At 35.5% G+C, this 13624-nt stretch overlaps 1 protein-coding gene across 1 annotated transcript; it reads left to right on the top strand.

Moving 5' to 3' along the window:
- Positions 1–5761: 5761 nt before the first annotated feature.
- On the top strand, positions 5762–11681 carry LOC128011230 (protein-glutamine gamma-glutamyltransferase K). The gene is made up of 13 exons (XM_052593412.1): positions 5762–5841; positions 5958–6149; positions 6729–6977; positions 7049–7167; positions 7962–8069; positions 8283–8460; positions 8550–8688; positions 8938–9130; positions 9219–9372; positions 9923–10207; positions 10741–10901; positions 11108–11244; positions 11384–11681. Exons 1-13 carry the CDS (start codon positions 5775–5777, stop codon positions 11526–11528), a joined length of 2127 nt encoding a protein of 708 aa, XP_052449372.1. The 5' UTR covers positions 5762–5774; the 3' UTR covers positions 11529–11681.
- The last annotated feature ends 1943 nt before the right edge of the window (positions 11682–13624 follow it).

The raw sequence follows: 13624 nt of genomic DNA, 5'->3' as shown, positions 1-13624 counted from the left end.
AGTATTAGGCAATTGTACAACATATGCAATGAAAAGCAGTCTAAAACATCTTTAACCTGATACAAGACCCCAATACTTTTACAAACTTTACTCTTAATATAAACTATGTGATCTTTCCAATTCAATTTATCATTCAAAATAACACCTAAGAATTTCTTTAATTTAATTTCCTTCAGTTGCTATTCTTACATTTTCATTCTTTTTACAATTACCAAAAATCATGTATTTTGTTTTCTCCCAATTTAAACATAATTTGTTTTTGTCAAACCACTTCTTAACTTTTCCCATTTCTGAATTTATATTTTCTGTAATTTCGGACAAATTATTTCCAGAATAAAAAAAGTTGGTATCACCGGCAAACATCAAAAAGTGTAATACTTTAGAAACTTCGCAGAGATCATTAATGAAAAAAGAAATAGTAATGGGCCTAAACAGATCCTTGTGGAACTCCACATATTATATATTTTAAATCAGATCTTTGACCATAAATTTTAACAAACTGCTGTTGATTGTTAAGATAACTTTTGAGCCACTGAAGAGCTGGATCCCTAATGCCATAGCTGTATGATTTTGACAATAGCAAACTGTGATTTATGGTGTCGAATGCTTTGCTTAAGTCGATGAAGACCCCACTGTGTGTTGCTAATTCTCAGTTGCAAAAGTTATTTTTTCTATGAGTTCAATTAATGCCAAAGCTGTTGATATGTTTGCTCTAAAGCCATATTGTTTTTCAGTAATTAATTAATGTTTTTCTAAAAAAAAATTAGTTTTTGAGAAAACCACTTTTCAAGGATTTTTGAAAACTGAGAGAGCAATGACACTGGTCTGTAGTTGTTTGAAAAGTGGAACGACTTTAGCGACCTTCGTCTTCTCAGGAAAGACACCCGAATGTATAGACAAATTAAAAATAAAAGTCAGGGGATTAATAATACATCACAATAATCCAAAAGTAATGTTTGTGTGTGTGTCTGGTGTATGATTAATAAGGTAAATCTGTGAGTGTGGACAGTCCCAGAGGCTTGATGTAGTGGATGTTTTGTAAACACTGCCATCTGGTGGACAGGAGCTCATCCACAGAGGTTGAGTCGTCAGGGTCAGTCTGGGTCAGACAAGGCCAGAGTCTCTTCAGAAACATTCAGCGCTGCTTCATTAGACTTCTCAGATGAGTAAAGAAAGTGCTTCCTGTCAGATGCAGGGATATTTGATCTGAGGAATAGCAGGCTGATTTGATCTGAGCTGAGGTTCGTAAATATTATGATTCAGAACGGAATTGTTTTTGCAGGTTTTTTCTTTCTTTTTTTGTTTTACTAAAAAATACCAAGGTTATACTGTGACTGTAGCAAAACCGTGGTTTATAACAAATATATATATATATCTATATATATATATATATATATATATATATATATATATATATATATATATATATATATATAGATATATATATATATATATATATATATATATATATATATATATATATATATATATATATATATATATATAATAACTGCACATAATGTAAAAACTGCACATAATAGGTATTACATTACATTAATAAAATGTTCATAATGGAATAATTTTCTCAAAATGTAATTTAATCTTTAACAATTATTACATTAAGATAATTTTTTTGTTATATTGTCATAATTATATAATTTTACTTAAAATAAAGTATAATCAGCCCGGAATATTATAAGAGACAGTCCAAATATTTGTACTGTTATTTAGTCTCTGCTAAAGTACTGCTTTTTAAAAATAAATTTTTTAATTTTTAATATGCATTGCTAAGAATTCACTTGGACAACTTGAAAGGCGATTTCCACAGTATTTATTTATTTATTTTTGCACTCTCAGAATCCAGATTTTTAAATGGTTGTATTTCAGCCAATTATTGTCTGATCCTAATAAACCATACATTAATGGAAAGATGATTTATTCCGCTTTCAGATGATGTATAACTCTAAATTTTGAAAAAATTGACACTTACTGTAAGACTGGTTTTGTGGTCAAGGGTCACAAATAAGGTGCTTTTTTACAACAATATTACTTTTACATAGTAACAGTTAAAATATTTTCTGTAAATCTTAACTTATAACATTAATATACTTAAACTAAATATAAAACAAGCTATTTGTCATTGCCAGGACATTTTTATGGAAAATATGTTATAGTTTGTTATTGAAAAACAAGTTATGATCCAGATTCCATAGCCTCGATCTTAACATTAACAGACACTTTCCTATTAGAGACCTGACCAGTCGCGGCACCCATTGCAGTAGATTCCGCGGCGGGACAACACTATGACTCAAAATGACCAATTGATACTTTTTTTCTCTCTCAGATATATGCGAAATTAGAAATGATTGGCGTAGAATTACAAGATATAAACTCATAATTGTGTGATTCAAAATATTACCAAAATTCCTTTTATTCTGTGGTGGAAACTGGCTTCCATTAAAAAAAAAAAAAAAAAAGATAATAATTAGCAGTGCTCTGGATCGCGGGTCAAAACCAACTTTAAATGATAGTATGTTTATGAATTTTTCAGATCATGCAGGTTGGAGTGTGTCAGTTTGATGAAGGTCAGTGTCTTCATGACATGTTTATGACTTCTGTTTCTTCATCAGTTAGGGCTGTGTTTAATTGAGTGTGTGTCTGTCCTGAATCACTGTTTGACATCCGCTGATTCTGCTCAGGTGTGTGTGTGTGTGACGTCTAGATGAAGTGTGTTTGCACATTCAGTCAAGTTTGACTTAATCATTTTATGTCCAGAGTTCGTTGTGGAAATGCTAATACGTGGGTGTGTGTCTTAATCAGACTCTCATATAATTATCATTACTCTATTAAACAAAAGGATGGCCATTCATCTTTTTAGGATATTAAAATAAGGTTTTCTTTTTAATCATATGATTAGTTTGACCTTAGACTCATATTTCAGACTGTAAAACAAATATTTTCCCTCTTTTCACCAGGTTTTGAGAAGAAGGTGAATGCAGATAGGGTATTATTATTTTCATATGCAGCTGGTTCTGTCACACAGGCTGTTACTTGTAAAGCGGTCAGTCGTTGAAAGAGTTTGATAAATGTCTGTGTAATTGTTATGAATGAGACAGCATCACCCAGATCCAGCCACCCGTTCACACACACTCGGCTCTGATCATACCAGACTGATGACAATAATGACACAAAATACTGAGAGCACACACACCTCTTCTGTTTCTTCATACTAATCTCACTAATATTTCCACTTTTTTGGTGTTTTTGTGAAATATCAGGTTTTTCTTCTTCCGTGTCACCTTATGTATTATAATTAATATGAATATCTCTATATGTGTACATGAGTGTGTGCATTTGTTATTTGGGTGTGAAGGTTCAAAAGGTTAGATATGTACAATATAGATATATCTAGGCTTTAATATGCACCATTTTATACTAAAGAATAGAACAGAAATATTTGAAATGAGACATCTGTACAGTGACACTAATGGAGCAGAAATAATGTACTTCAGTTTGAAATGGATAGAAATAAAGTAAGTATTAACAAAACAACAAATAAGAAATAAAAGGTTTATAGTGATATAAAAATACAAAAATATAGGCCGTAAAATTGGCACATTATTATTATTATTATTATTATTATTATTATGAAAATGTAATTGAGTAATAGTATTTACTCTATAAGGCTTCAGAAATAACAATAATAATAATAATAATAATAATAATTGTTATTATCATATTGCTATTTCTACATGTTTAATTATAATAATAATAATAATAATAACACATTATTTTGTACCACGTTTAAGAACTTTTACTAATAAAATATGTTTGTTAAACAGATTTAATATGATTATTATAATTATTGCCATTTCTGAAGCCTTATAAATACTAATACTACTCATAATGTAATTTTTATAATAATGATAATTGTGCATGCTTAACAACAACAATAATAATATGCAATTTTTAAGGCTTATATTCTTGTTGAACAGATTGTTAATTGCTTTCAGGCAGCAGAAACATATTTATTGTCGTGGCTTTTGTATGAATTATTTTCTCTATGTGATTCACAGATTTTGATCTGATTCTGATGCATGCATTCATGATTGTTTTTCAGCCTGTCACCTCCTCTGTAATGAAGGAGGAGTGTCAACACACACTTAAATAAGAGCCACGAGCATTCATCAGAACACACACCAGACGTCTGTCACAGCTCCTGGACTCCAGCAACACACAGGTAACACACACTGCATTTATCAGCACTCTTTCTTAAGAAACTTACGCTTCAAAATGAATATACTGAAAATATATAGAGCACCATTACTGCATTAAAGCAATACAATACAGGAGAATATCTTAAATTAAGAATTGCAAAAATTATAGTGCACTATATATGTTATGTTATTCTCATATTTTATGTTGAAGTACGCAAAATAAGACGTTATGTAATTAAATAGGCACATTGGATAAAGCTAGGTTAATAATTCTTTTTTTTTTTTTATCAAGAGTTGGGGAAAACGCAGTTTTAATAAGATTTTTAGGAATAATATGCTGTTTAAATCCAGGTGAATGATATATGAACATAACCTTCTATAAAAACCTTCAGAATCTATCTGAGAACAAAGCTGTAGATTTTCAGTGTTCAGTCACCTGAAGCCTTGCCAACATTCCTTCTAACACACTTTATATAAAACAATTAAGCTTAGTTAAACTACAAAACTTTGATCCATATATTATAACATATGCATTTATACTTAGATATGCTTAACTTTGAGACCCATTTATTGATTATTTAAAAATTATAGTTATTATACATTCTTAAAAATAAAGGTTCTTCACTGGCATCGATGGTTTGATGAAGAACCTTTAACATCCGTCAAATCTTTCCATTCCATAAAACCTTCTTATTAGTGGAAACTGTTCAAATCTTCTTTGCACTAGAAGATAAAGCATTCTTTTGAGAACTGTTCTCAGAAATGTTCTTTTCAGAACTCAAATTGGTTCTTCTGTGACATCAGTGTGAAAACCCCTATTTGGATCCTTTATTTTTGAGAGTGTCAAACTCTTTTTTATTTTGATTTTTTGCCCATTTGAATGATCCGTTTAAACACCACGTCCAGTCTGAGCGCAGGCTGATGTGTCTGGATGGGTTTACACGTGATGAATGTGTCCGGTTCAGCAGCTGGATGATGTCATGCACTTTAATCCAGCTGCTCCATAGATTCTTATTCAGCTGTGAGTCTAAGAGAAATATGATAATGACTCGCCGTTCGGTTTGGGAGGAGAAGCAAGAAACTCTCGATAATGATTTTATAATTGTACTGATTTAAATGTTCACTGTAAGACAAAGAGTTTGTCATTAATCTCTGTATGAATTTATACATGAGAGGATCATGAGGTCAGGTTATCGGTCAGCAGGATTTGCCGTGACATTTCGATGAGGAAACATAACAAGAAAAGACACATGATTGTGTTTTAGTATTTGATTCTTTACTATGATGATCTTCACAGCATTTAGTGCTGAAGGTGCATTCTGGGAAGACTTCCTTCTCTGTCTGGCTCGACTAAATTATTATTATATTTTTTATTGAATACTTGATTTAAAAAAAAATAACATTTAGTTTCATTTATTAGAAATGTATTTGTTACAATTTTGATATTTATTTATTTATTACATTTATGTTATTTAATATTTTATATATATATTTATTGGCTGATTGAAAAAGCATTTAACATATAGTTTTTTTCTTTCTTTCAGTCTGCTCGTAGAAATGTCTCGATTTAACCGCAGCACTACTGGAGTCCCCAGTGCCAGTGTTTCTGCAGCTGCGACTCCAGGTGAGGAAGAAGAGGAAGAGGAAGAGGAAGAGGAGGAGGGAGACTGCATGAAAAAGAGTCCAAACTGAGATTTGATGCTTTCAGGGAGATGTAAACGTTTCCTCTCTCATTCACAGACACACTTCTGACAGTTCTCTCCGTCGACTTCCTGAAATCCAAGGATGGACCGAACCGCCGCGAGCATCACACAGACGCTTACTTCAGCGACAAGCTGATCGTCCGCAGAGGACAGACCTTCCAGATGTGGATCGAGTTCTCCAGACCCTTCAACCCCAGATCTGACAATCTGCAGCTGCAGCTGAAGTTAGGTGAGTGAGCTGGCACACAACCTGTTTGACAACAGTCATTATATTCCCATTTCACATCACCAGGTGCTCAGAAATGACTCGTTACCTTTTAAATCTTAATTTGACACATACTAAGAAGTCAGACATCTCAACAAGATAACAGACTTAAGTCCTGTTTGTTTCTAACTGAGTTTTGTTGGATATCTTGTGAAAACTCATAAAACACAGACATGCAGTGGCTACAGAAACATGTTTTTCATTCAGTGTTTTTTATCTGGAGTCTGATACATTAGCATTGACTGACAAACCAGTGTGTGACACAGAGAGAAAGACGCCCAGACATTCTGACGGTTACTTGGAGAAGAAGCCCTGACAGATGAATCTATTGATTGGTAATGGATGTGGGTCATGAAGTGCTTGGGTTTGGAGCAGGACTAGTGATTATGTGACCTCATCCGTCTAATCCAGCTGCTCCTTGAGTCTTATTTCTTAATGGATCTCCAGCCGAGTCACAGACAGATGATTCAGTTAAAGCTAAATCATTAAGAAGTTGTTCATCTGACTGAATGTTTCCACGTCTTGGTTGTGTTTTCCACACAGAGCCCATCTTCAGCAGCAGCACTGGGATTCTCATCTCTGTCCCGTTAGTGGACGTCCTGGAAGACGGCCGCTGGGAGATGAAGATTGTGGAGCAGAAAGACAAGCGTGTGCGGCTGGCGGTCAACACTCTTCCGGCCGCCTCCATCGGCTGCTACAAGGTGACCGTGGAGTCTTTCTCACCCAAGGGCAAGCTGCTGTTCCCCTGCACCCCCAACGACGTCTACCTGCTCTTCAACCCCTGGTGTGAAGGTACACGCTCAATCAAGAACAATCACATTAACATTAATGAAGTGACACAACATCCACGTGTCTGTCCTCAGATGATGCCGTGTATCTGGATAATGAAGCAGAGAGGAAAGAGTACGTCCTGAACAGCATGGGCAGAATTTACTACGGAACTGAGCAGCAGATTGGAACCAGAACATGGAACTTTGCCCAGGTGTGGAAACACAGCCACTCTTATTATTATTATAGTTTGAATTTTGAATTTTGAATAATAATAACAACAATAATAATAATAATAATAATAATTATTATTATTATTATTATGCTTTTCTTTTACCAGTTTGAACAGATCTGTTATTTTCTATAATTGTTTTATTGTTGTTGTTTCAATGGTTATTATTGTTTTTAAATGTAATCATTTAATTTTTAGATTCTAGTGTTATCTGTAATTCTATGATCTGTAATGACGATGATGCTGATTATTATTAGCAGTATCTTCATTATTATTAATCTTTTAGTTGTGATGATGATGATTGTTTTTATTAATTTAATTTATTATTATTAAGTATGTCTACTGGTTTGAACACATTCTATTATTATCTATATTTATATTATTATTATTATAACTATTACTATTATTATTAATTTGTATCATCATCATCATTGTCGTCGTCACCATTGCCATGCAATTGTTTTTTTCATATGTATTATTGTCTATAAATCTAATAATAATAATAATAATAATACAATTATAATATAATGGAAATAACAAATAATAATAGTAACAATAAATATTAACATAATTAATATAATAAATATAAATAACAATAAAAATAAGCAACAACAATAATATTAAATATTTTTATTAACGTAATTATAATATTATTGTGTATTATGTAATTGTTTATCAGTTTCAATCAAATTCTGGTAATATCTATGATTCTATAATTATTTCCAGTTGATGGATTCATGATTCTGATTTGGATTATTTTGCATTTGTTTGATCAGTTTGAACAGGAGATCCTGGAAGCATGTCTGTTCATTCTGGAGAGAGGTCAGGTGGCTATGACCGAATGGAGAGATCCAGTGATTGTGTCCAGAATGATATCTGCTCTGGTGAGTCACGATCACATGGATTCATAAGAAATCATGATTATGATTTGAGAAGGTGAAATACAGTAGCCAGCATCTGGCAGTTTTTTTTAGGTTCTTATGAACCTTCTGTGTTCATACACAGGACACAAAACAACAGAACAACAAAAGTGTGATGCACGGTTAAAGAGCTGAAAGCAGCTGTTTTTCATTAGCTTCTCTGCTCTTCTGTGACAGGTGAACTCCAACGATGACTACGGTGTTCTGATGGGTAGCTGGAAGGACAGCTATGAGGGCGGGACGTCCCCCACGGCCTGGAGCGGCAGCGGGGACATCCTGAGACAGTATTACAAAAGCTCAGGGAAACCTGTCAGATACGCTCAGTGCTGGGTCTATGCAGGAGTCACCAATTCTGGTACGCTTGGATTCATTGCTCTTTCTATCACTCTATTAAAAATATATTTGTATCATGTTTTAAGGAATAAAATGTTGTGTCTATCTCAGTGTTGAGATGTCTTGGTATTCCCACCCGCTGTGTGACCAACTTCAACTCGGCTCACGACACGGACCTTTCCTTGACCACAGACATTTATATTGATGACAAGCTGGAAATTATCAAAGACAAGACCAGCGACTCTGTCTGGTATGATACTTTTGTTTGAGAGACAATAACTTCATACATGGTGCACTTTAAGATTCAAAACTTTTCAAGGATGTTTTCATTCACTTAGAGCTATGTTAAACACTGCATTAAAGAAAACTTTCAAATCCATAATAAGGGAAACAAATCAAAACAATCAAACTAAAAGTTTGAGGTCTTGTTTTAGGGCTATTCTGCTTTATTTGTGTAAATTGCAGACTAACAACAACACTTGATATAACTCTCCTGTAGGAACTTCCACGTGTGGAACGAGTCCTGGATGACCCGTCCGGACCTCCCGGCTGGTTACGGCGGGTGGCAGGTGGTGGACGCGACCCCTCAGGAGCCCAGCCAGGGTTCGTACCGCTGCGGTCCCACTTCTGTTTTCGCCGTCCGCAACGGACACGTCGAGCTGAAATTCGACACTCCGTTTGTCTTTGCTGAAGTGAGCGCTTTCATATCAAGCTCTTCTCACCATCATTTGTGTCTGAACGTCTTCTGAAAGACTGAAACGGCTTCACTGTGTGTCTCAGGTGAACAGTGACAGGATCTACTGGCAGAAGAAACCCGATGGAAGCTTCAGTCAGGTTAATGTGGAGAAGAACTCCATCGGTCAGAGCATCAGCACTAAAGCTGTGGGATCTGATGCTCGTGTGGACATCACACACCTCTACAAATACCCAGAAGGTAACAAAACCAATGCATCTGGTCCAAAACCTAGAGCTGCTTTCCTAGAAACAATTTAACATGCTTCCAATGGGGATTGTTTCTTACTTTCATGCATATTCAATAATAATGAACTAAAATTTTAGTTACAGTCATTTAAGTATTTCAAGTTTAAATGTATTAATTAAATGTTACATTTGCAACTAGCTGAAATAAAATAAGTTTTATTTATATTTTCAGTTAACATTTATTTTATTTCAAGTAACATCATATTTTTAATGTTCGTTTTAGTTAAGGATAATATCACGGATGCAAGCAATGCAGCTCAAAATTATTTACAATAAAAAAATCCATTACACAAGCACGCATAAAAACATATAATATACAAGAAGATGAAAGATGAGACCCAATTACAAAAAAAGGTGAACTTAAAATGAGAAAACATTGGAAGCAGCAGTTAATGTTGATAATCTGGATCTGACTGTAAGCAGCACACTTTATATTGATGGGTTTGGAGGGAATATTTCAGAAGAACTCAGTCTCCTCTTTACTGTCTGATCACGTCCGTCAGGTTCAGCGGAGGAGCGCATTGCTGTGGAAAGGGCCAGTCGCTTCGGCTCCAAACCCACTTTGTATCCGTCTCCCACCAGCAATGACGTGAGCGTTGAGTTTGTCATGGACGGGGAAGGACCTCGTATCGGTGGAGATGCCAAACTCTCCATCATCCTGAAGAACAGGAGCTCAAGTCAGCGCACGGCCAGTCTGCTGTGTGAGGTGATGGTCATGTACTACACCGGCGTGCTGAAATCCACTGTGAAGAAGGATCGGATCCCTCTCAACCTCAGACCACAAGAGAGTGAGTTTTACAGTCCCACCAGAGACGTTCTTCTGCTTATTGTGCCCCAAACTGTCTCAATTAGTAGCTGCATTTCTCAAAAATGACCTGATGGTGATACCTACTTGTAGTTGGTGTTGAACTTCACAAACTTTGAACTGTTTAGGGTTTAAATAAGGAAAAGAGTTAAGCTGATAAGCTGTTGTGCATCTAAAAGTGGAAATAATTTTAAATGGATATTGCTGTATATGAACAACAATCTGATCAACTTTATGTATTATGGATGGATCTCAGTTAGATAATGTTGCATCTGTTTTCCGTCTTAAAAAGTTACTAAAACTTAATTTGAGCCTGAGAGGGTTAAATGTAGTGTTTTTTAGAGGGAAAAGACACAAATCAACACAAAGTTCTCAAGCTGGTGCACAGGTTTGAGGGGTTAATTGAATTTGCATGCATGTTTAAAATTATGAGCAGTGAGCAAAATGACTGTACAAAATGACCATGAAATATTCCATTATAATCATTAATGCCATGTTTCTTTTCTCTCGGTTCAGCCAAGGTTATTCCTTGGACTCTGCAGTATGTGGAGTACATGAACCATCTGGTGGACCAGGGCGCTCTGAATCTGGCGGTCACCGGACGGGTCAACGAGACACAACAGATTCTGGCCACACAGTTCAACTTCAGGCTGCGCACACCAGACCTCATCATCACTGTACGTCGAGGAGCCACTAGTCTTTATCTGGGACCTTTAACAAGCACAACACTTTCTTATATCTTTCTTACTCTCAAATCTGTTGATGTTCAACCTGGTTCAATGCATCTAAAAGCACCATATTTAAATCACAAATGAGATTTGAGAATTAAAGTGTCCTTGATTTGAAAAATCTCCCTCCATTGATTGTGTTTTGACTGTTTCAGCCTCTAGGGGACGCTGTGGTGGGTAAAGAGCTGACAGTCAAGATCACGTTCCAGAACCCTCTGTCACAAGTGTTGAGGAACGTTCTGTTCCGTATAGAGGGATTGGGAATGCAGAGCGTCAGGAAGGTCGCGTATGGGTAAGACTTTCAGTGTTTAAGAGCATGCACTTCATGCAGATTTGCTTCATGTGTGTGAGCTGTACATTAAATATGATGAACTGTATTTAAAGAGTGAAAAGCTTCCAGACAGTTTCTAATCTACATGTGTGTTTCTCAGTGATGTGGATAAGCTTGCGACGGTTACACTGACAGAGAAGTTTGTCCCCACTGTCGCCGGCTCTCAGAAGCTCCTGGCATCGATGGACTGCCGTCTGCTCACTCAAGTGCACGGAGTCGCTGATATTGTGGTCAAACCGAAGTAAAAAAGCTTTCTTTTAAGTCATTGTAATTCCTGCTAAAGCTCTCAGCTGTCTCCAGGATATAAGAATATTTACTAAATGAAATGATCATTTAGAGTTAAAAATAATCATGAAACTAATGTTAATTAACAATAAAGGTCTTTCATGCTTTATTCATATCCTGTCTGTCTGGGTTTGTTTGCGTGTTGGTTTCAAATATCTACAGTGTATCTCAGAAACTGCTTGCTGTACCATTATTTAGTCTTGTGAGCTCAGTGTTTTAATGGTCAGTTTATGTTTGTTCTTATTTGTCAGCTCTTTTTTAAATTCTTTTTTAACTCTTCTTTTAGCCTATGGGTTTGATTTTGACACTTTTCTTTGGATTGTTAACTCAAAAGAGAATATACACTCTTAAAAATACAGGTGCTTTAAAAAGTTCTTCACAGCGATGCCATAGAAGAACCATTTTTGGTTCCACAAAGAGCCATTCAGTCTAAGGTTCTATAAAGAACCATATCTTTCTTACCCCTTTAAAATCTGAAGAACCTTCTTTCGCCACAAAGAACCTTTAGAGAAACAGAAAGGTTCATCAGATGTTAAAGATTCTTTATGGAACCATTTAGACAAAATGGTTCTTCAATGGCATCATGAAGCACCTTTATTTTTAAGAGTGTAGGCCCAGCAAAATACAACTTACTTAATTTGTGTTTCCTGCTAGCTAAATTTCAAATACAACAATGTAACGCATTACTTTTAAAATAAATTAACTCCGTTACCATTACCATATTGTGTATTGTCCGTTACTTTTTTTTTAATTAATTAATTTCGACTGAAGTGCAGCCTGACCTGTTTGCAGCAGTGACACATTGTAGGATTGGTGGAAACCAACCACTGTAAACACGAAGACGCACTGCAGGCGTGTTTCCATTTATTCATGTATGTGCGGCAGTCATGGCGAGTCAAGGCGAGAGCAACAAGAGTTTTTCAAAGTGGAAATACGCTCATTGTTTCACTTTAGTTGAGCATAAAGACAAAAACCTTTTATGTAATGTAATGTGTCTTTCTGGTTCGAATGTCCTATCCTAGCAGACGAATTTCCAATCCGTGGGCACAGATTTTGTAAACCGTACCCTCAGTTTTTAAATCTGTACTTGCGAATTCATAATCTGCACGCACACTTTCGCAATCCGTTCCCATGGATTTGTAAACTGTAGCCTACTCACGGAAACATACGTGTTAACTTACAGTTTTAATTAATATTATTATGTGGAATGGGTCTACAGCAAAGTGTCTTAAGTGATACTCTGCATGTTTTTCTCATACAGGTGAATCATTGTTGAAAACATGCAGCCTGTCTCTACTGTGGAGTCGCCGGCTTTCAGTCAGCTCCTTAGATAACATAGATTTCATTTTTAAACATATATATGTTTCTCGAAATTGATTCTGAATAATTCAGATTGCTTTCATTTATTTATTTTAAAATGTTCTGTGTTATGTTGTCCATTGTTGATAGTTTTCATACTTAAGCTGTGAAAGGAACATTTTTAAGGGCTCAACACAACAGCTTTTATGGTGCAGAAGCCACTTTAGTTTTTTATTCTGAATATTTTATTCAGCTGTTTTGTTATTTATTTCAGAAATACCTGTGATATACAATATTCAGTTTGTGCTGGTGTGCCTCAATCAAAATAGTGTATACAAATTACTTTCTGTTTTACTTTGTGTTTGTATAGACCATAATACATAAAAGCGCATTAATGGGAACATTAAAGAAAGCTCTTTTAAAAAATAACTAAAAAGTTACTTTTAACAGTAATGCATATTTCCTCGGAGCGGGATCGCGAATCATTTGAATCAGTTCGGGAGTTCGGAGCGGGATCGCGAATCATTTGAGTCAGTTTGGGGATCGCAAATCATTTGAATCAGTTCGGGAGGTCGGAGCGGCATCGCGAAACGAATCAGTTCGGGAGTTCGGAGCGGGTTCGCGAATCATTTGAGTCAGTTTGGGAGTTCAACGCGGTTTCGCGAATCATGGGAGTCAGTTTGGGAGTTCGGAGCGTGAATCATTTATGTCAGTTTGGGAGTTCGTAGCTGGTTCGCGAATCATTTGAGTCAGTTTG

This window comes from Carassius gibelio, chromosome B23, assembly GCF_023724105.1.
Source record: "Carassius gibelio isolate Cgi1373 ecotype wild population from Czech Republic chromosome B23, carGib1.2-hapl.c, whole genome shotgun sequence".
Taxonomy (NCBI): domain Eukaryota; kingdom Metazoa; phylum Chordata; class Actinopteri; order Cypriniformes; family Cyprinidae; genus Carassius; species Carassius gibelio.
This window is presented reverse-complemented; position numbering and strand designations above follow the sequence as displayed.